This window comes from Vulpes lagopus, chromosome 3 (genome assembly GCF_018345385.1).
Source record: "Vulpes lagopus strain Blue_001 chromosome 3, ASM1834538v1, whole genome shotgun sequence".
NCBI lineage: Eukaryota > Metazoa > Chordata > Mammalia > Carnivora > Canidae > Vulpes > Vulpes lagopus.
In genome coordinates, this window is record NC_054826.1 from 130968021 (window position 1) to 130989843 (window position 21823).

General features: G+C 59.4%; 1 protein-coding gene across 3 annotated transcripts; it reads right to left on the minus strand.

Annotated features, from left to right (window-relative positions):
* Window positions 1–1128: 1128 nt before the first annotated feature.
* Window positions 1129–20582, minus strand: CSF1 (colony stimulating factor 1). 3 transcript variants are annotated; one of them, XM_041749358.1, is made up of 9 exons: window positions 20159–20582; window positions 16889–17011; window positions 15606–15668; window positions 13940–14110; window positions 10052–10199; window positions 7810–8843; window positions 7188–7240; window positions 6799–6857; window positions 1129–3018 (listed from the first exon to the last, which is right to left on the minus strand). In XM_041749358.1, the coding sequence occupies exons 1-8, from the start codon at window positions 20195–20197 to the stop codon at window positions 6812–6814; spliced, it is 1677 nt and encodes a 558-aa protein (XP_041605292.1). In that variant the 5' UTR covers window positions 20198–20582; the 3' UTR covers window positions 1129–3018; window positions 6799–6811. The 3 variants fall into 3 exon arrangements, with proteins under 3 accessions (XP_041605292.1, XP_041605293.1, XP_041605291.1); XM_041749359.1 differs by having other exon boundaries at window positions 7810–7940; window positions 20159–20336; XM_041749357.1 differs by lacking the exon at window positions 1129–3018 and adding an exon at window positions 5117–5758 and having other exon boundaries at window positions 20159–20336.
* Between the last annotated feature and the right edge of the window lie 1241 nt (window positions 20583–21823).

Here is a 21823-nt window from a genome sequence, read left to right on the forward strand (position 1 = left end):
GAGGGATAGGGTGGTTGTGGGGGTTAAGGGGACAAAGAGGGATGACAGAGGCACCTGGGCACTTGGTCCCTGACCAAGTTTCTTTGAGGTCAGTCCTGGCCCCATAACCTTGGTCTCCTAAGTACAAGGACCCAACCTTTTGAGTCAGCAGTGTCCAATAAGCTTTCAGCGATGGCGCCAAGGTTCTGTTTCCATACTCTCCAGCACAGTAGCCATGTGTGTGGCTAGTGAGCCTTTGAAATGTCGCTAGCATGACCGAAGAACTGGATGTTTACTTTTATTTCATTTTAAGCCATTTGAACTTAAATGGTCACCATGTCAGACATGCACCTCTGTGTGCTTCTCACCCTGGATCACATTTGAATCACTTAAGATGTCTTCCAAAATTTCTGGTGCCCCGTGCCCGAGCCTTACCCCTGAGATTCTGCTTTTGTGGATCTAGGGTGGCATTTGAGTATCAGTATTTTTGGAAACAACTCAAGTGATGCTCACGGGAGCCAGGGTTGAGGACCTCTGATCTGAAGCTGTGTTCCCCACACTCACAGGTGGGGAGGCCCTGGTTTCACAGGGCTACTTAGGGGGAGTGTTTGGGTTTTCCTCAACACCCCTCTACCCCTCAAGCTACAATGCCCAGTGGGAAGATTTAGGCCCTAAGGCCCTTCCCAAAGCCTGCTGGCTCTCCCCCTGCCTGCCTTACCCACTTCCTAGCCGAAGCAGCACTCATCCACCTGAGCCCTGCTAGGACACAGCCACCTGCCTCCGGACAGCAGGGGATAGCAGGGGTCAGTGGTCAAAAAGCCTGGTCCTTGCAGGCCTAGGGTCCTTGGACAGAGCCCAACCAGCCATTTTCCCAGGCTGGGCGAGGCTGGGCTGGAGCAAGGGCCACTGGCCAGGCCTGAGGTTTGGCTGGTTCCTGTCTACTTTCCCCTGAAACAGATCTGCTGTTGAATGTGTTTGGGACAGCAATGATGCAGGTTTTGGTAACGAGACTGACACTTGGAGAGAACCCTCCTTCCCCATGTACCCCGGAAAAAGCTTCCTGAGCTGGGGCTCGCCCAGCAGCTGCTGCCCGCCCAACCCCACTTTTGCCACCCACACCCCAAAAGCACTTTTGCCATGACTCACACGTGGCAGCTTGTGCACTTCTTTTATTATTAAATATAAAAGCAGCTTCCTATTTTTTAAATAGATATTTCAATGACTTTATATAAAATAATTCATCACTTCCAAGTATAAAAACAAAATCTCACAGTGTGTGAGCCAATGTTCCCTCTCAGCTTTCTCAACGAAGGGATTCCTGTGCAGGTAGCCAGGGGAGCCACCCAGAGGGCTGGGGCCCCTCCTACGCCTGTGTCACCAAGTGCCCACAAAGAACTTCTGCAGTGGGTTGGATTTGCTTTCTTGACTTTTAAAATACTATATGTTTGGGGTGGGGGAGGAATGCCTTTTTTCTGTGTTTTTTTTTCCCTTTCCCTTTTAAATACATATTTTCTAGCATCAAATATAGAGTCTGAGACTAGAAGGAGCCCCACAGGGCAAGTTCCCGGCTGCCTCCCCTTCAGCTGAGAGCAGCAGGGCCGGGGTGGCAGGAGCCACGAGACCCCCCGCTTTTGAGGGCAGGAAGGAAAGTTCATGGACCCTGGCTTAGCGGCCAGGAAGGGTGGCATCTCTCGGTGGAGGGCCCAGGGCAGCAGGAGAGGAGAGACACAGCAGCACAAAAGGACCACGGGCAATCGGCCCCATCGCCAACCGCCAGCTCTCAGAGCAGTGGCCGCGGGCCGGCCCAGGAAGCTGAGGCTTCAGGCGGACTCCAGCTGCCTGGTCCTTCTCCGTCATGGCTGACCTGTGGCCCGGTGGGAGACACAGTGTAGGGGCCGGGCTGGGGGGATCCCTGCCTCCCCGGGGAGGGTGGGGAAGAGAGGGCGGGAAGGGGACAGGAGCGGCGCTGGGCTGGGAGGCTGGAGTGAGGCCTGCTGCTGGGATGGGGCCGGGCCGCATGGGGAAGGGGCCAGGCTGCGGCCCGGGGTGCGGACGCCTCCCCCAGCTCAGAGGATGCCCAGGCCTGCAGAGACCCTTGGGCAGTTGGTGGGCAGCGGAGCCCCCGTGGGCCTATGCGCTCCTGCCTCCTCCCTCCCACTCGTCACCTCCCCCTAGAGACGTCAAAGTGCAAGATGCAGAAACCTGCGAGCGACACAGCCTGAAGACCAGCTCCGGGCCGGGCGCGGGGGGCGGCGGGTGGCCCCTGGCCCAGGCGGGGAGCCGGACAGTGGCGCTCGCAGGGCTGGGCGGCTGTTCAGCAGGCAGGTTCGGGGTTCACAGTGCAATGGCCTCTTCGCGGGCCTCGGCGCCCCCGGGGCCCTGGCAGGGCTGGGGCAGCGGTGCAGACGCCAGAGCTGGCCTGCCCTTGGCAGCGGAGCCAAGCCGCATGGTCCGGGGCAGAGCTGCGCGGCCGGCGGGGGCACTGGGCAAGCGGGTGGGTGAGCCCAGTGGCGCAGGCCTTCCCTTCCGGCTTTGGGCTGCACGCCTCAGGGAAACCCGGCCGCCGGCTGCCCTGCCCACCTCCGGCTTCTCTCTGGAGACAAGTCCCTGCTTGTTGGCGTCAGGACCCCTTGGCACCAGGCGGTCCTCCGAGCCTCGATGCCCACCCTGCGCTCCCACAGCCTAGAGCCTCTGGGTCCCTGGCCCGGGCGAGGCTTGGAGGGGAGATGCAGCAGGACACAGCCCCCGAGGTGCAGAGGGTCCTCGGCCGAGCTTCCTCGCCTTCCTCCAGTGGGTGGGCACCTCCAGGGCCCACGATAAATATCAGCAGCGTGGGGAGCATCTCCAGCCCTTTCCTAGTCAGTCCAGTCTGAGGGGGCGAGGGCAGAGGGACCCCAGCCTCGCTGCTCTGGTCTAGTCCTGGCAGGCAGGAGCTCTTGTTGTGGACAGGCCACACTCCCAGGAGAATGGCTGGGGATGGGTGGTGGTGGACACCCCCATAAGGTCTCCTCCCATGGAGAGACTGTCCTGTGCGCCCAGCTGTACGGGAGAGAAAGAAAGGCCAGTCAGCGAGTGGGAGTGGAGGGAGGGGTCACTGAGGACATGAGTGGGGGAGGCACAGCGTTCCTGTGGGCTGTTGGTGGTGCTGCAGGCAGGACTTCCTCCCATCTTCTCCCTCGCCTTCCCAGCCACCCCAGACACCACAAGGGACCAGGCGGCTTTTCCTGGCAGCAGCCCAGACCTCTGGCCAGACTGGCCTCACCTCCTACCTCCTCCTGGGGAGCAAGGGACTGCAAGGGGAGGTAATGGGACCTGGTAGTGGCCTAAGCAGGGCTGGGAGAGGGGACTGGCCACCGCTCAAGTGGAGGAGTCTGACAGGGAGGGAAGGTGCACCTGAAGAGTCCTTAGACCATCTCGCTGGCCTTGGGCCAATGAACCCAGGGTGACTCCTGCTAACTCCAGCAAAGAAGACTTTCTCATTCCCCCCTCTACACCATTCATCATGAGGGGTCATCACACATGACACTCGGGATAGCAGATCATAAGTAACTAAGAGGAAGAACTAGAGGCAGTTCTGGAACAAGGATACTCCCATCCTGCCATGTGGTATGCTAACCCTGAAGCAATTCAACCTTCTTCCTGATGGACCAAAGGACTTGCCTCCCTGCATCATCCATGGGAATCAGGGCCCTGCTCTTTCCAACCCCACCCCCATCCTTGTCCTTTGCCCAGCATCCTCAGAAGGCTTTGTTCCCAGAACAGAAATCCCCTGGACTCCATCCAACAGTGCGACTTTGGATCCTGTGTGGAGCTTCCCTCCCTAACCATCCATAGGCCCTACTGGCAAAGTCCATAATGGACGAGAAGGGCAGATGGGACCACAGCTTCTGGCTCCCAGCCCATTCCCATGCTCTGGAGGGGGAAGAAGGGAGAACCATAAACTGGACACGAGCCATGCTGGATATAGCTGGGCCCTAGGACTGGGCCCTAGGACCTGCTGGGATTAGGTGGAGTGAAGGGCCAAATGGGTGAGCTTCACTGCCCCTATGTCCCAACTCCTGGGAGTAGGGGGCTCGTGTCTGTCTTCTTTCTGACCATCCCTCTAGCAGGCTCTCTGCCTCTGTGTTTTCCTTTCTCTTATCAGAGCAGTAGGTAGTCTAAGGGCTGGCCCTGAATCTCCTGAAGCTCCTGGGGCCTGGGCTGGACCTACTGATCCAAGCGGGGTCTGGATGTGGCCCCTGCCCTGGGTTCTCTCTCTAAGTGAAATCTTGAGGGGAGGAAGAGAAAAGCTTGTCAGGGCTTGAGAAGAGACAGGCAGGGAAAGCAGAGTAGGAGTGTGGAGGAGATGGGGCAGAGGGCCAAGATGAAGGGGCGAGGCTGGCAACCAGTCAGAGGTGGGCACAGCCTGAGCTACACAGAGTCCCTGTGGACCTTGGTGCCTCCTCTGCTTTACCAGTCCTGAGGAGGTCTGGATCATCCTTACAGCCCTGCCAGTGTCCCATCTGACCCACTCACCCATCTTAGCCCACCCTGTGTTGCTTTGTGTTCTTTTCTAAATAGGCTCCCCTGGTTTTTTGAACGTTCGTTATACCCCTCTTCTGTCTAGAAGTGGCCCAGACTTGTCACTGCACACATGGAAAGACGTTAAGACGCTCACTTGCTTTTGGCATAGGGTGTGACCGGAAACTCAAATGGGTTACCCCAGCTAGTTGGCCGGCCAGCCAATCAGCAAACCAAGCCATTAGCCAGCTAATCAGTTAGTCAGTCAACTCACCAATCAATAACCAGCCTATTAAGCAGTTACCAGCTAAAGTCATCTAGCCAGCTGATCGGCCAGTCAGAATCGATAAGTTAGCTGGTTAATGGACGACCCAGAAGGCTGGTCAGTTAGAGACAGCTGGCCAGGGTCAGGTGGTCAGTCAACCCTTAAGCCAATCCAGTCAACATTTATTGAGTTTTTGGCAAGTATGGAGAAGCCCTCTCTGTATTAGAACATGGGACAGAAAAAAATGCAAAATAAAAAAAAGGGGGGAAGACACAATCCCTGCCCTCAAGGGGCTTACAGCCTTCTTAGGGATGCAGAATGTACATATACACATAAAAGAAGGTTTTAAAATGTATAAAAACAACATCCAAATGAGTGCAAATTGATATATATTAACCAAATACAAAAGAACTGAGGAGTAGGAACTGATAAGCTACCAGCCGGTGTTGGAAACAATCTGGAAGAACAGGAGGTGGTGGTGGTGGGAGCTGTCTAGAATCAGGGAGCTGCGGATGAGGAATGATAAAGGGCACATCTTTACCAACAACATGGGTGAGGCCCATAGAAGGCACTGGGAGGGCTATGAAGCCAGACTTGGGATTTAAAACAATTTCCACTTGCTCAAGTGATGGGCAGAAACCAAAAACGTGGTTTTAACAAGAACAGACATAAACTCCTGCACCCTGGTTAAAAAACTAAGTTGTCCAAGTACAGGACAGAAAGCTTGGCTTGCCAGAGGTTTATGGGAAATGGAACTAGGGGTTTTAATAGACCACAAGCTCAACATATGACAACAGTATGATGCATCTGTTAAGGAAACAAAACACAACACTAATGCAATCTGAATCTGCATGAATAGAAGAATATTGTCCAGATCAAGGAAGGTAACAGTCCAACTGTACTTTGAGCTGGTCGGACAACATCTGGAGCACTGTGTCCAGGGCTGGGTGCCACATTTTCAGAGGGACATTGACAAACGAGTGTATCCAGAGGGCGACCAGGATGGTGAGGGGTCTGAAAACCATATCATATAAGGAATGTTTGAGGGACTTGGCCACACTTAGCTTAGAGAATTCTTAACAGGGATATGGATAACTGACCTGAGACACTAGAGGGCTCTCATGAGAATAGAAGGGAGGACCATCACGGAGGGGGCAGGGAAGCTCACTCATGGAAAGATGTCCTCACAGCACTCCTGGGAGATGGCAGGGAGCTTGCCTGGGACTGGGGGCCCAGGGCCCAGCAGCTGGCTGACCCCATGTCAGGGGCGCAGAGACAGGAGACCCCTATAGGGTAGGATGCTGGCCAAATGACCTCTAAGAGCCTTTCCAAGACTAAGGCTCTATGGATCCATGAATCTAAAAGCAGGGACATGGAGGGACACCTGGGTGGCTCAGCAGTTGAGCATCTGCCTTCTGCTCAGGGCGTGATCCTGGGTCCGGGGATTGAGTCCCACATCGGGCTCCCTGAATGGAGCCTGCTTCTCCCTCTGCCTCATCCTCTCTCTCTGTGTCTCTCATGAATAAATAAATAAAAGCTTAAAAAATAAAATAAAATAAAATAAAAGCAGGGACATAGAAATGATCGTGGCTGGGGAGAAGGCTCAGATAGGGTGCAGAGCAATAGAAAGCTGGCAAGAGGTGGGTGTTAGGGGCGGAGGAGGAGGAGGAGCCTGGGAGCCAAGCTGAGAATGTCGGGTTTGAAGTGAATGGGGATGCAAATTCCCTAGGAGGGTAAAGACTCTAGGCAAGCTTTTGGTTCTCTGGAATGGAAGGAGGCAGCAAGACTAGAAGCTGAATACAGAAATAATAACCGGATGCAGAGGTGATAGTGCCTGGCCTCAGACTGGCAGGGGGTTGGGGGCGGTGGTGGTGTGGAGACCTGAGGACTCCAAAAGGAGACAGTTGGCGGGATCAGTGATGGATAGAAAAGGGAGTAGGAGGGGAGGGAGTCAAGTGTGGGCCTCAGGGAAGTTGGTAGTATCAGCCAGCCTGGGTAATTGGAAAGAGGGTAGCTAATTTTAAGGGGTGGAGAGAGATCCAAATCAGTCTTACCTTAGAAACGCCCCTACACCGGCAGTTCCACCTGTCTCTCCTCATCCTGGGTCAGGGGGCTGCGGGTAGAGCATAGGACTGGCATAAGGCTTCAGCAGAGGCTGAGGAGTGAGGAAACCCCTTAAGTTTGTCCCTCAGAGGGTGGCATGTGCTCCAGCCAGAACTGCCTAACCCTTAGGAGAAATCGGCAAAAATCCCAGATAGCTAGGAAAGAAGAAACGCCCTTCCTCCTCCCTGCCTCCTATCCTGTTCTGAGCTCCACTTCCTCAGAGCAAGTGAAAGAAAGTCTCCCTCAAATCTAGAAGGGAAACAGATGCCAAGCCAGCCCCCCCCCAGCCCCCCACACCCCCATGCCTTCCTGAGCATTCCCACCCCCTGTGGACTCTCACCTGCCCTCTGGTTGCTCCACGGGAGAATCCGCTGCCTGAGGCTCTCGATGACTCTGGGAACAGACCACAAAGAGCAGGCTCGTGGAGGAGCCAGGGATCATGAGGGGACTGTGGCCGGCCCCCAGGGAGGGTTGCCCAGGGAAGTAGATGACAGTTATCGAAGTCTCCCCCAGCTACCCGGCACATGGAGATGAGCCGCAGGGCCAGGAGAGCTTCGTGAGGCCTCCCTGTTGGTGGCGCCCCCACTCACGCAGGCTGCTTCCTACCCCAGGGGTCGTTGGGCCCAGGCTCTGCGGAGCTCCCAGCAAGCACCCCGCCCTGAGGCTGGCACAGCATCACCCTCCTCTGCTGGCTCCCTCACCGGTGGGTTCTCTTCCACTCTCAGCCCGAGAATATTCTCTCCTGGTCCCTTCCCATTGGCCTTATAGCCTGGGTCTCCCCCAGTTTTGAAGAAACCCTCCATTTCAACCTCCTCTGTCCTGTGTTCAGGTGGCCTTCTGTCTTGGCACCTGAAGAACCTGGGCAGAGCCCAAGGAATCCCCCGATGCGCTTGCCCCGCTCCTCCGCCTGGGCTGCCCCCCCCACCCCGCCCTCCTTTCTCCCCTTAAGGGGCTCCCCTTACCCGCCGTCTCCGCCTGTACAGCAGGAGGCCGCCGACGGCCAGCAGGACCAGGATGACACTGGGCACCAGGAGGCGGAAGGCAAACCTGGGGAGCTGAGGGCCAGAGGGTCCCTCCTGGTGCTTCTCGTGGCCTGCGTCAGTCAAAGGAACGGCGTTAGAGTGGGCCAGGGCCCCGGCCGCCCCCTCGCTCGCTTGTCCTCCTTCTGGCTGCGCGGGGCTCCTGCGGCCCCGGGTGCTCCTTCTGCCCTCCACGTCCCCGAGGGGCAGCGCACGGCCCCAGGAGAGCCTTCTGGGGAGCCCTGGCTGCTCGGAGAGGGCTGCGGGGCTGCTGAGGCCTCTCGGGGGCCGTGGTGGGGTCCTGGCAGGGCCTGGCTTCTGATGGTCTCCGGGCGCGGCAGACGGTTGCTCGGTCTTCTCAGGCGTGCGACTCTGGGCCGGGCCAGCGGGTCTCCCAGGGCCTGCCGTGGACGGGTGTAGGCCGGGCACGTCCCCTGGCTGCTGGCCCCCGGCTGAGTAGGACAGCAGAAAAGATGCTGACAAGAGGTCCCCGGGCCTGGTGGTCGTCTGGGCTTGGCCTCCGCCTCCTCCCAGCCTGGAGGGAGAAAGCTCTGCCCCTTGCGGCACGGGACCCTCACTAGCTTCTCCGGAGGCCTCTTCTAGGGTCCAGTTAGTGCCCAACGCAGAGTCCAGAACGTCTTCCATCCCAGGGACGGGGGCCCTGACAGAGGGCAGGGCCTGAAGTGAATCTCCGGCGGGGCTGGCCTCCACACCTGGGGGCTCCGGAGAGTCAAAGCTCTGGCAGGTGCTTCTGGGTGGTCGCTGCTTGGCACTGCCCAGGTCCAGGTCCACTGTGCGGAGGGGCTGCTCACTGGGCAAGAGGGAGCTGCCCTCTGTCCCCTCAGAGTCGGCCCAGGTCAAGCCAGCCATAGGGGCCATGGAGGGGGCAAGGGGCTGCTGAGGGGAGACAGAGGCCAGGTCACTGCTAGGGGTGGCTGTGGGGTACAGGCAGTTGCAATCAGGCTTGGTCACCATATCTGAAAGAACCACAGAGAGAGGGAGAGAGAAAGACAGGGAGGAGATAGAGTCACCAGCCTTCAGCACAGCTTTCCCGGGGGAAGGGGGGTGCCAGGGGGATGTGGGTCTGGGGGTCCCTCATGCCCCAGTTCAGCCCTGGGGCTCAGGAGAGGACAGGACTGGAGCCAGTGCTCACGACACAGGCCTCAGGCAGTGAAGGGACAGACACTGTAGGGTCACAGGCAGAGAGCAAAGAGTGGGGTTGAGAGGCACAGTCTGGGGGCCAGGGTGAGTGAAGACCAGGGAACGGCCTTTCCTGGAGTTCCAGCTGGCTAGGCGCCATGCCAGGATCGAGCAGCAGCTAGCCAGGAGGTTGAGCAGTGGCCTCCGGGACCACCACAAGTCACCCTCAAGTCGCACAGACAGTGTTGGTTGGAAAGCAGCAAGGTGGTTTCATGCACAGCCAGGGGCCACACAGCCACAGCCACGGGCGAGATCAAGCTGGGGCTGGAACGTGCCCAAGACTTGAGGCCTTGGGATTGAAGCCACGAGACTGAACTCGGCCACTGGCAGGTCGTGGGGCCTCAGCTCCTGCCTCAGGGAGCAAGGTTGAATGTAGGAGGGCAACGTGCCACAAGACGCAGAGACGAGGACACGCAGGGTACCCATGTGTGCGGCTGAGCCTTCACTGGGAGACTTTGAACGATGCTCAGACTTCAAATTCAGCCTTTTCCCTTGAGGGGACACTCAAGGCATCCTGGGGAGGTCTGAAGCCAGGGTCTCCTGGTGCTTCGCAGCAGGGCTCCTGGCGCAAGGGCCCTGGCTCCCAGATTGAGCCCGGCTCTCTCCACGGAGGCCCCTGTACATTCAGCCAGCCTGCAGTGCCCGTGGGGAAAGCCTCCGAGCCTACAGGGCTCTCGGAGAGGGGCCCCATTCCCCATCCCTCATCTCACAGCCACCAGCGAGATCCTTCTTGATGCCTCCACATGCAGACATATTCGGTGTGCATGCACACACATGTCAGAAAAGACATGTGCTCAGGACTGCCCACAGGTACATGAAGCCACACGTGTACACAAGAAAAGCACATCTACACACACAGGAGCACGAGTAGCAGCCAGGCTGCCTCCCCAGGGTCCCTCTGGCCCCCACATCTCACCTCCTCATCCCGGCTCGGCTCCCTACACCCTCCCCTTGTCCTGCACTCGCTAGGCCCTCTGGTGCTTACCTTGGCTGGAGCACTTAGCAAAGCTGTTGTTGCAGTTCTTGCTGAAAATGTTCCAGTCCTTTTTAAGGAGATTCTTTGTTTCATTAAAGACATTCTTGATCTTTTCCAGCAACTGCAGGGGTGTCTCATAGAAAGTCCGGACACAGGCCTGGAAAGAGAGAAGCACTCCACCCCTTCAGTGAGGATGGGCCGTGGCCCATGTCTCTAGCATGTTTGCCAAACTCCCTTGGCCTTTCTCACATCTGTCTTCTTTTTCTCTTTCATTTCTCCCTCCCCTCACCCTTGGTATGTGGTGGAATCAGTCCTGAGATCTGGAGATTTGTTATTTATTCGCAGATCCATTTAACACATATCTGTGTGCCAGGCATATGGCAATTATTTGGGAATCATGCAACGAACACCAGAGACGTGGTCACTGGCTGAGCTGGACACTGAGTCCAGCAGGGCACTGGCATTAAACACATTGTTACAAGTGCAGTGAGTCACATGGAAAAGTGTGGAATGATCTGAGAATGTACAGCAAGGGGAACAGGGGACACCTGGGTGGCTCAGTGGTTGAGCGTCTGCCTTTGGACCAGGGCGTGATCCTGGAGACCCGGGATTGAGTCCTGCATCGGGCTCCCTGCATGGAGCCTGCTTCTCCCTCTGCCTGTGTCTCTGCCTCTCTCTCTTTCTCTCTGTGTCTCTCATGAATAAATAAATAAAATCTTTAAAAAACAATAACAAGGGGAACATAGGGCTCAAGGGGAGTTTCCTCATGGAACCAGCTGAAAAATGAGCAGGAGTCAACCGGAAAGGACGTGGAGTTGGAGAGAGCTGTCCCATTGGGGTGGAAACAGACTGTGCAAAGGTCCTGAGGCAGGAAAGAGCCTATAATGTCAAAAGACTAAAGGACGGCTAGAGGGGCTACAGTAGTGCCATCGAGGAAGAAAGTGGCAAGAGATCCTGAGAGAGGTCAGCAAGGACCAGGTTCTGCAGGTGTCAAAACCTGTTAACTTGATCCACAAAGCAAATATATAACTTCTGAGGAGCTTTTGGGGGAGGTGGTATGGTAAGACTTAAGTTTTAGAAGACTCATCCCGCTGTGCTGTGGAGCAGGCCAGGGGGCTGTAGGTCCTTCTCTGGCCTCTGAAGCTGTCCCAGTCCTGCCTGTTGAGCTGTTCTGTTCTCTTCCGCGCGTAGGACCCAGGCTCCCTACACCCAGTGGAACTCTGAGGAGCTTCGCACGCTCCTGGTTTCCCTCCCACCTCCTGAGCTGCTCCTCCGTCTCCTTCCCAGGCTCCCCTCCTCCACCTGATTTATAAATTCTGGCATTCCTCCGAACCATCCTGGAACCATCTCTCCTTTCACACCAGAAGGTGCCACACATGCCCACCGCTTCATCTGAGGCCTCCTTGCCAATGACTTTCAAGTACCAAGTTTCCATTATACTGACCGAGCTGCACTGGAAAGGACCCCAAGCGTCACGGGCCATGGAGTCCCAAGCCATCTCTGAATGCTCCCGGCCTGTGCACAGCAGGTCCCTGATCGATGGTGACCCGCCAAATGAATGAACGGACACAGGTGTGAGAAGATTGGGCTCAGCACCACCATCAGCTAGGTGGCACCGGCCAAGCAGACCATGAGAAAGCGGCAACCATCAGACAGACGCACCCGCCAGGTGCCCACCTATGACACGGAGGCGGTGCCTTCTCTCCTCAGTGGCTCTGAACCCTGGCCCAGCCTTCTCCTCTCGGGGGGCTGGCTCCTCTCGCCTCTGGGGCTCCCTCCCTTCTCGAGTGCACCTCACTGCTCTCACACCACGGGCGGCTGGTGAAAATGCAGATTCCCAGGCCCACCCACAGACCCAGTGAGTCCGACCTTTAGGGGTGTAGACTGGGAATCTGGAATTTAAACAAGCCCCCCAAGTGATATGTCCGAACCTTAACACCTCTCCGTGAAAATGTTGTCTCCTGCGATCCCACACCTGCTCTGGGGACCTCTCCCTCTTCCGCAGGCGCAGCCTCTCTCCCACCCCCCGGCCGGCAGGCCGGCACCCCAGCTGCCACCTACCCCAGCTGCCACCTGCCCCTGGCGGCGACCGCACACTACTGGATCCGCAACGCTGAGTTCCCGGGAGAGGGACTGCTCTTCCATCCTGACACCCTCACCGGGTTTCCCTCCTGCCCCCAGGCGGCTCCCTCCGGGTCCCCTTGCTGGGTGCCCCCCTGTGCCCGGCTGCTGAGGCCGGGGCTCCGGGCTGCCCTCGCACGGGCAGCCACGTCCTACACCTCCTGGCTTTGCAGTGACGTAGGGGCCCCTCCTCCGTGTGCGCCCAGCTGCCGGCTCCGCATTTCCGCTTGGCTGCCTCTCTAGCATCTCGGGATTCCTGTACCCCAAACTTAGCTCCTGCTCCCCGCTCCCCAGTCGGCCCTCAAGCAGGGCTCAGGACTGAGCGGTCCTGGGGCCGCCCCTTCCCTCCGCTGCTCACCGCCACCTGCCACGGAGTCCTGTGGGGCCTGTCTCCCGGGGCTCCCTGGGCACCCCCTAGACCTGCACCCCTGCCGGCCTCCCAGCCCCCATTCCTGTGCCCTGAAGGGCTACCATACACTTCAGACAACACTGTGCATCCCTCCGGGCTCCCGCCACCTCCCCTCTCTCCCAGGCTCTCCCATGCCTCCAGCCGAGATCGGGTGCCGCCTTTTGAGCTTCTGAGTGTGCACAGCTGCTGCTCACCTCAGGGCTTGGTGTGCAGCCTCCGCTGGGCTGGAATGCTCTGACCAGCCTCGCTGCTTCCTCTTACTCCTCTTTGGACCTCAAATGAATGTTCTCTTGCCCAGAAGCCTTCTCTCCTTCCCTTCTTCCCTACCTCCCCCCCCCCTTTTTTTTTTATCTTTTTAAGATTTTATTTATTTGAGAGACAGAGACAGAAATAGCGAGAGGGCAAGAGCGGAGAGGAGAGGGAAGAGCCCAGCTCCCTCAGCAGGGAGCCCAACATAGGCCTGGGCTGGATCCCAGGATGCTGGGGTCATGACTTGAGTGAAGGCAGCCACTTAACCTACTGAGCCGCCCAGCACTCCCTCTCACCTCTCCCTTTTATTTATTCATTTTTAAAGATTTTACTTATTTACTTATTCATGAGAGACACACACAGAGAGAGGCAGAGACAGGCAGAGGGAGAAGCCGGCCCCATGCAGGGAACTCAATGCAGGACTCGATCCCAGGACCCCAGATCATGACCTGAGCCCAAGGCGCACCCTCAACCACTGAGCCACCCGGGTGCCCCCCACCTTCCCTTTTTAAATGAGAGTGCCATTTATTTCTCGGAGCACCAGGAGGCCTCCTTCATGGCTCCCTCCCTCACCCCTTTCAGGTCTTCTCTTGCCTGGTGTTCCCTTCCAGGGATGCACTTATTGCCATCCTAAATCCTCCCTGTTTTACTCATATATTCTGTTAACTGTCTCACACCCTCTCCCAAAGTAAGCTCCATGAATTCGAGGGGTTTTGTCTGGTTTGATCCCAGCTGCTTCCTAGTGCCCAGAACAGTACCTGGCACACAACAGGCACTCAGTAACTATCTCTTGAATGAATCAATAGTCCTCACGCTCTGGAATTCTATATAGTTGTGTCATTGTTTGTTTAATTGTTACCAGCCTCCCCTAACCCTAAGCTCCACGAGGGCGGGAACCATGTAGTTTTTGCTCACGAAGACATCGTCAAGGCCCTGTACTGTGTCTCCCGCATGGTATGTCTTTAGAAGAGGTGTGTAGGGTGAATAAATGAATGGGAGAGTGAGTGAACAATGACACGGGGTGAGAGGCAAGCAAACACACTCTGCATGTATGGGCAGGGATGGTACCCCCAAAGCCACCCGGGGCTCTTACTCAGTGCTCCCCAGGACACTCCTACCTTGTCCTGCTCTTCGTAGTCCTTCGTGAAGCAGCTCTTTAGCCTCAGAGAGAGTTCCTGGAGCTTCACGATGACATTGGCGTTGGGAGTATTGTCTTTGAAGCGCATGGTGTCCTCCATTATGTCTTGCATCAGGACAAACGCCTTCTTAAGGTAGCACACGGGATCTTTCTGGAAAACCAGAAACGGGAGTTGATGGTGTGCCTGATGTGGTCTGGGAATCCAGGCTCTGTGACAGATGTCCCCAATCCTGGCAGATGGAGGGCTGCAGCTTGCCTTACACCTGCCCCTGAGGTGAGGGCCAAGCCACTCTAGTATAAGAAGGGAGGTGCTGACCTTGGCTGCTCTTTCACTCTGTCTCTTTGGGATCTGGAATTGGGGTAGAGGGAAGGAAGTGGCGGCTCTGATTAGAGACCTCCTCAGATTTCTGGAAGATGCGGCTTTAATCCGAATGGGGGTGCGTGGGGAGGGTGGGCTCTGGGGAACTGCTGTCTTTTTGCCTGCTCTCACAAAAGTCCTTCTAAACCTCCAGGCTGCAGGGGGACTAGAGGACACCAGAGGGGACAAAGAATAACCTCAGTGTTTTGTCTTCCCGAGGGATGGTGGTTGCCTCAACAGACAGCCTGCTTCAGCTCTCTATCCTAGTACCTGGCCCCATCATTTCTGCGTGAGTGATCAAGTGAAATACTGAGGTTAGTCTTTGGGCTGTGAGGTGGTCAGGGGGGCAGAAGCTCAGAGATGGGAGCCCCTTCTGGGCGCACCGCGGTGATTTTGTATATGGCGCAAGGATGAGCCCATGTGCAGTAAGGGACAGGGTCTAGGCAGTTGGAAAGGCGTCACAGGCACGGGAGGAGCGTGTGCACAGGCTGGGAGGCAGGGAGGGGATGGCGGGGGCGGGCCCGGTGATGTGCCCTCGAAGCTGAAGCTGAGGAAGCTGAAGCTGACCCAGCTGGGCTATCTCCCCCAGCGAGGGGGGCCAGGACAGGTTTGGGAGAGGAAGTGAAGGCAATAGGCTGGAGTTCCGAGAGCTCCCCCTACGGGCTGGATGATGGGTGCAACTGGAAGGGGAGAGGCCTCTTAGGAGGCGCTTGGTACTGTCCAGGCAACTGGTTGGGCAAGGCTGGGGCAGAACCCAGAGCTGCTGGGAGACAGAACAGCAGTGCGGGGGCTGGCTGGGTGTGGGGTAGGAGGAAGAGGGAAAGGGCTGGACGGACTCCCTGGCTGCTGTGCTGTCTGTTGGATGGAAATGACATCCTTAAGCAAAGCATGTGACACAGAAGGCCTATTGGTGTGCCTTAGGCCTTAGAGCCAGCCTGCCTGGGTTCAAATCAGGCCTCCACCACTTAGTAGCTGTGCTCCCTTACCCTCCCTGAGGACAATAACCAGATTAGCAGATCACATAGTTGTACCGTCAGGATTAAATTAGAAAGTGCCTGGCACATAGTAAGAGCTTGATATGTGCCAGGGCAGGAGAAGGGAGCAGCAGGGGACTTGAGGCCTGGACCTTGCTCAGCCCCAGACCCTGGCATCCCAGGACTGAGCACCAGGAATCATCCCACCCTCAAATCCTACCTGCCCAGGTAGAGGATTTCTCCCCCCTCCATGCTCCCACATATACCCACCTCGGGAAGCTGGCACCCGGGCCTTGTAAATAACCATAACTCACCAATAGCTCCTGGTCTACAAACTCAAAGGCAATCTGGCATGACGTCTCCATCTGACTGTCAATCTGTAAGAGAGAGCAGGCCAGTGGTGGCAGGGTGTCTGTAGCTCCACTGGGCCCACCTAAGAATGAGGGCTAGAGTCCCTGGCTGGATCAGGCTTTGAGCCTCTTCTACCTTCCCACCAACCACACTGGGAAAGACAGAGCCAAGGGAAAGACTTGTGCCTCCCGCATGCCCAGCGTGGACTGTAGAAGAAGTCTCTTCCTTCCACCTCCCACTCCATGAATCTGACAAAGACCAGTTAGTTATAAGGAAGAACTATCTCAGAGGATATTGGGCATAACCTTCCATGATAGGTAATGAGCTCCCTGTCGTGGTGGGACTTCAAGCATAGGCTAGACAAGTTCTGGGGGTTCAGAATATATAGGGGCTGGGGCTAGATGTCCATCAAGCCCTCACTGGCCCCCCCCAGAGCAGTGGTTCTGTGATTCTAAGGCTCAGAGAATGCTGTGGCTCTTGGTCTACCTGGGATAGCTGTAGCAGCTGTGTGCAGGAGGAAAACCATAGCGGTAAGAGAGGCAGCAGGCCCAGCCTACAGGCCCCAAGGAGCTGGCCTTAGCCAGTGCTGCCCCACCCGGCCTGGCCGGCTAGAGGGACGGTAAATTCTCTTCTGAGCAGGACAGCGGCCATCATGGTAACCTGACTCTGCCTCCCTGAATCACATTTGGAATTACTGACATCCCTGCCCGCCCGATTAGAAGAAGGCACGGGCTCCTCCATGGCGGCCTGGGTGAGCAGTCCTTCCCAGCCCCGGGGCTCAGGCAAGAGCCAGGAAAGTGAGGGCGGAGGGCTGGGAGGTAGGCTGGAGCCTCCTCTCCAGATCTGGCTGAGGCCCTGGTGCCAGGTTGGCGGCATATCTGGGAGTCCAGGAGTTAGAAGCAACATCTGGATGCAGCAGGCAGACACACTGGGCTGGCTCCCTAGAGGAATCATCTCAGCGAGGGACCGCAGGCCTCACAAGCCTTTTCTAAGTCCATGGTTGACACCCTGGGCGATCATTAACCCAGGCCAGTGGCTGGAAGCCCACCCTGTCCATGGTCTGGACAGGCCCTGACCCCGAGAAGGTCACTGAGGAGAGAATCCGTGGGGCTAGGTGGGAGCCACAAACCACATCCTGCACAGCCATACTTCACTGCCTGCAACCCTTGCCTTTGACCCTGCTGCCTGGCTCCTGCCTCAGTTTCCCCAGTGAGGAGAAGGTAGACAGTCATGGTCCCACACTCACCAGCTGCTGGAGGAACTGCAGGTGCCCATTCCCAATCATGTGGCTACAGTGCTCTGACACCTCCTCGGTAGTACTCCAGCTCGCCAGGAGAGAGACCACCAGCAGCAGGGGCATCAGCCATGTCTATGATAGAGAGTGTGTCATTATTCCCAGCTCTCCGTCTCCTCAGGAACCCCCATGCCCTGGGGAGAGGGGAAAACCAAGGACCTCATACCTACAATGCTCCAGGTTCTGCCCTTTACCCCAGGATGCAGTGGTCCCTGAATCCAGCTTTCTTAAGATTTCCTCACTGGCCTGCACTGTCTTGCTCTCCCTTGACAACCCACGTGTCATCTTCTTCAAGAAGCCTTCCCTGATTAACCCAGGCCAAGCTTGATCCCACACTGAACTTCTCATGAGGATATGGAAGGTGTTCCTACCAGTCTAAATTTCAATTACACAGGACACTCCTCGAGCACAGGACTTGCATCTGCTCATTGTTGTGTCCCTGTGACATGTAACACCGAGCCAGACATCTTGTGGGCTGTCCACTCCTCTCAAGTTCATGTTCATGCACCCACTTCCAGACTTCAAGCCAGAGACGATTTCCCTGGGCCCAGCCCTTCCTCCCACCTGGTTCCACACAGGTCTGGCTCTGCTACTGGAAAAACCAGGGCCCCAAACTCAGTTTCACTGGGAACTTATCCCATGCTGGAGACCTTTTGGGTGTGTGTGTCAAAAGGAGCCCAACTGCTTAATCAGGGGTGGCAGTGCCGGCTCGAGGCCATCCTGCCTATCGGAGCCCCATCAGGCTCTGCCTCCAGGCTGCCAGCTCTCATTATGACCAGGAAGTTTCCTGAGATCTCCCCTCCTTCAGCTCCCACCTGGCCCATGAGCTGCCCACCCTCAAAGCACTGGGACTGGACCCTGACCACCCCCTGCCATCATTCCCTTCCTTCCTCTCTCCCTCCTCCTCAACCGGGGTCTCCTTAGCCCTCTCCCTGGCCCAGAGCTCCCCTTCTCCGGGCAGGGACAGAGGGACTCTAGAGCTTTCCTTCCCCAGCTCAAGGTTGCCTCCTGGCAGCTGGATGTCCCCAGATTCAGGGAAATGCTGTCAGGTGGGGTGAGAGCTGGTACCTTCCTGTGCTCTGGGCTCTGCCTCAGTAACCAGATGATGACACAAATGCCACAGATAATCAGTACAGTGGAAAAACAAGGAGGGCTAGGAAACAGCACAACATGCTGGTTGACATAAAACCTCAAAAGTTTGTTAGCTGCTACCAGAGGGGAGAGGCCCTGGCCGGGCTACCAGGGAGGGTCAGGGAGGAGAGGCTGCACTGAGGCCTTGGAAATGATAAGATGTTGATGGCAGAGAGAGGGAAGAGGCATGGGATGGTCCAAGGCCATTCTGTAACAGGGATCTGGTGAGGGTCCTGGCCTCATCTAGGGGAGGGAGGGTGGAGAAGAGGGAGGATGGTCATGGGGGGGGGGACTTCAGGCTCTGCTGGGCAGTAGAAGAGGTAGCCCTGGGTGGGAACAGCTGCCCAGGCTCTCCGGTACCTTTACTGCAGGACCCGCTGGAAACCGGACGGTGCAGAAGATGTGTCTCTGTTCCCGGCCGGCTATCACAAGCCTGTGAGCCTCCAGTTTTAGACAGTATGGAGGACAGAACCCGCGGGAAAGGGGATACTCAGGAAGACAGCCTTGTCATAGACACTGCAAGATATTGATGTCTGAGGACAGCTTAACTCAAAGGCTGCCTGGCTTTCTGAGCTATGTCAGGCATTGCTGTGAAGAGAGTGCGGCCACCACGTGGGAAGCTGACTTTGAAGGTGGCTGAAGAGGCCCTCCCCTGGCCTGCCCCTAAGGTCCTAGTGTTGCCTCTGAGGAGGAGCTGGATGGGCACCCAAGGGTTAACATTTTAGCTTGCAAGTGGCTGGGCTGGCTCTTCTCCCCTCCATTCTTCCTCCCACCCACCGGCCTCAGCCTTGGGGACAGCCAGGAAGGCTCCTTCTTCTGTAGGCCCACAGACATCTCAGCCCCACTGTCCAGCCTCACCTGTCCCATTGTCCTCATCAATGGGGGCTCTGGAGGGAGCCTGCCTCTGCCTGATGGGCTTGATCAGAATTTCCAGCTGCTCCTGTCTAGAACCAGCCCCCACTGCCCCACCCCCCATCTGCCCATCTTTACTTTCCTCCTGGTCTCCCTGGAGCCTTTATCCTCCTCTTGTTGCCTATCAGTTCCCCTTCCACGATTTCCTCTCCCATCCCTGTCTCCTCTCTCTGAGTTGGGCTCTTCCTCCCCTGTGGACTTGCTCTTCCCCTTCTCTCAACCCCACCTGCAAACCCCTCCCATTCCCCTCCAAATATCTGTCTGCTTCTCTCCCAGCCAGGTTTCTCCTCCCATTCTCCTCTAGTGCTCCTCGGAAGTAAACCTACTGGGAGAGCACCGGACTGTTCATCAACAGTGCCACCCTGCTTCCTAGGAGCCACCCCACTTGTGCTCACAGTTGGGTCCAGACATCACCCAAGCAGCCCAGAGCAGCCCCTAGCACACCTAAGACTGCACCACTGAACCCCTTTCCACCTTCCTCTGAACTGCCAAGCCCGGGACCTCCCCAGCTGACGGAACCAGATTTTACAATAAAAAAATTCAAAATTAGCCCCAGGCAGCCCTGGAGTCCAGTCCCCTGCAAAATAGACTTGATCGGGCCACCCGAGTCCCCCGGTAGCTCCTGCCCCTGTGCTGGAACAAGTAGCGGCTTGCCTGGCACCGTCCTTCTGCCAGCAGGTTCCTGGGCACAGGCCCTGGCCTTCTGGGTGACCCCGGGACGGCCCCCGCCCAGAAGCGCCCACTCCCAGCCAGACCTCGAAGCGTGTGTGTGGCCCACGGGGAGGGTGCCCCCGGGAAGGTGCCACACTCAGCCCACAGCCAGGGCTCCCGTCTCTTGGCGGTGTCGCACAGAGGCGACAGGGGCAGGGGCTCGCGCGGGGCTGGGACAGAGCCCTGGCCGCGCGAAGCCCTCTCTGCTGCCAGCGGGCGGCTCAGTGTGCGCCTCCGTGCAATGGGGCGAGCAGCCTCCGCTTCCCGGGGAGCTCCCGCAGCCCCGGGAGCCGCCGCGGGGAGCCCCGGCCCTCGACCGGGGCGCGCCCGGGACCCGGCAGCCCGCAGCCAGCCTGGGGGGACGTCGGCGCCCGCGGTCCCGGCGGGGGAGCGTCGCGGGCCGGCGCGCGGGCAGGGCCCCCGAGCAGCCGCCGCCCCGCCGCCTCCCGCCCCGCGGCCGCCGCTTACCGTGGGGGGGCAGCGCCCGGCGGCGCCCCGCGCGGTCATGCGGGCAGCTGGGTCCCGGCCGGCGCGTCGGCCGCCCCGGCTCGTCCGCTCGCTGCCGCCGAGGAGCCCGCGCCCCGGCCGAGGGCCGCGCTGCCGTCCGGGGGTGCGGGGAGCGGCGGCGCCCGGCGCCCAGGCAACTTTCACTTTCCAGTGGCCCCGCTCCGCCGCCGGCTCCTCGGCACAGCCTTTTAAGCGGACTCGCGGGGCATGTGGTTTATGGGAAATCACCTTGGACAGGCGCCAAACAGACACACAGACACCGACACGCGCGCGCGCACACACACACACGCGCGCGCGCACGGCCGTACACCCGACGCAGACACTCTCGGGAGCCCCGCCGCCCCGCCCCGCCCCGCCGCCCCGCCGCCCCGCGGCCGGCCCCGCGCTCCTCGCCGCGCCTGCCCGCCGTGCTCCGCGCCCGGCCTCCGCCAGGGGCGAGGCCCCCCCCCCCCCGCGCCCCGCGGCCCCCCGCCCCCCGCCCCCGCGCCCTCCCTCCCCCTCCCTCCCCCCTGCCCCCATTTCCCCTAGCCCACCGCCCCGCGCGCCCCCCACCGCGCCCTCCCTCCCCCCCGACCCCCGTCCCCCGGCGCCCCCCCGCCCTCCCTCCCCCCCCTCCCCCCTCCCCCCTCCCCCCTCCCCCTCCCGGCCCCCCTTTCTCCTAGCCCCCCGCCCCGCGCGCCCCCACCTCCGCGCCCTCCCTCCCCCCTGCCCCCCGTCCCCCGGCGCCCCCGCCCCCGCGCCCTCCCTCCCCCTCCCTCCCCCCTGCCCCCCTTTCCCCTAGCCCCCCGCCCCGCGCGCCCCCCCCCGCGCCCTCTCTCCCCCCCGACCCCCGTCCCCCGGCGCCCCCCCGCCCTCCCTCCCCCTCCCTCCCCCCTCCCCCCTCCCCCCTCCCCCTCCCGGCCCCCCTTTCTCCTAGCCCCCCGCCCCGCGCGCCCCCACCTCCGCGCCCTCCCTCCCCCCTGCCCCCCGTCCCCCGGCGCCCCCGCCCCCGCGCCCTCCCTCCCCCTCCCTCCCCCCTGCCCCCCTTTCCCCTAGCCCCCCGCCCCGCGCGCCCCCCCTCCGCGCCCTCCCTCCCCCCTGACCCCCGTCCCCCGGCGCCCCCCCGCCCTCGCGCCCCTCCCTCCCCCCTCCCCTCCCCCCCCCCCCCTCCCGGCCCCCCTTTCCCCTAGCCCCCCGCCCCGCGCGCCCCCCCCTCCGCGCCCTCCCTCCCCCCTGCCCCCCGTCCCCCGGCGCCCCCGCCCCCGCGCCCTCCCTCCCCCTCCCTCCCCCCTGCCCCCCTTTCCCCTAGCCCCCCGCCCCGCGCGCCCCCCCCCGCGCCCTCCCTCCCCCCTGACCCCCGTCCCCCGGCGCCCCCCCGCCCTCGCGCCCTCCCTCCCCCATACCGCCCCCCCCCCCCCGCGCCCCCGCCCGGAGCCGCGGCTCCCCTTTTCCTTCCTTCCGCGCTCTCCAGGCAGATCCGGCGCTCGCTCGCTCTCGCCCTAATACTCCTCTTGAGGGACTTTCCCTCCAGGCCTGAAAATTCCCAAAGCTGAGCGGGCCGTGGGCTGAGAGCAGGGGCGACGGCTGGAGCCGGGGCCTCCCCAGCCGGGCTGCGGCCGCCGCACCTGGTGGCGCCTGAGGCCGGGG

Coding starts and splice junctions, on each gene's coding strand:
- CSF1 (XM_041749358.1), bottom strand. CDS start 20,197: ATGACCGCGCGGGGCGCCGCCGGGCGCTGCCCCCCCACG. Junction 14,111..15,605: donor TTGTAGACCAGGAGCTATTG/GTGAGTTATGGT, acceptor CTGGTTTTCCAG/AAAGATCCCGTGTGCTACCT. Junction 6,858..7,187: donor GTGGAGCAACCAGAGGGCAG/GTGAGAGTCCAC, acceptor CTCTACCCGCAG/CCCCCTGACCCAGGATGAGG.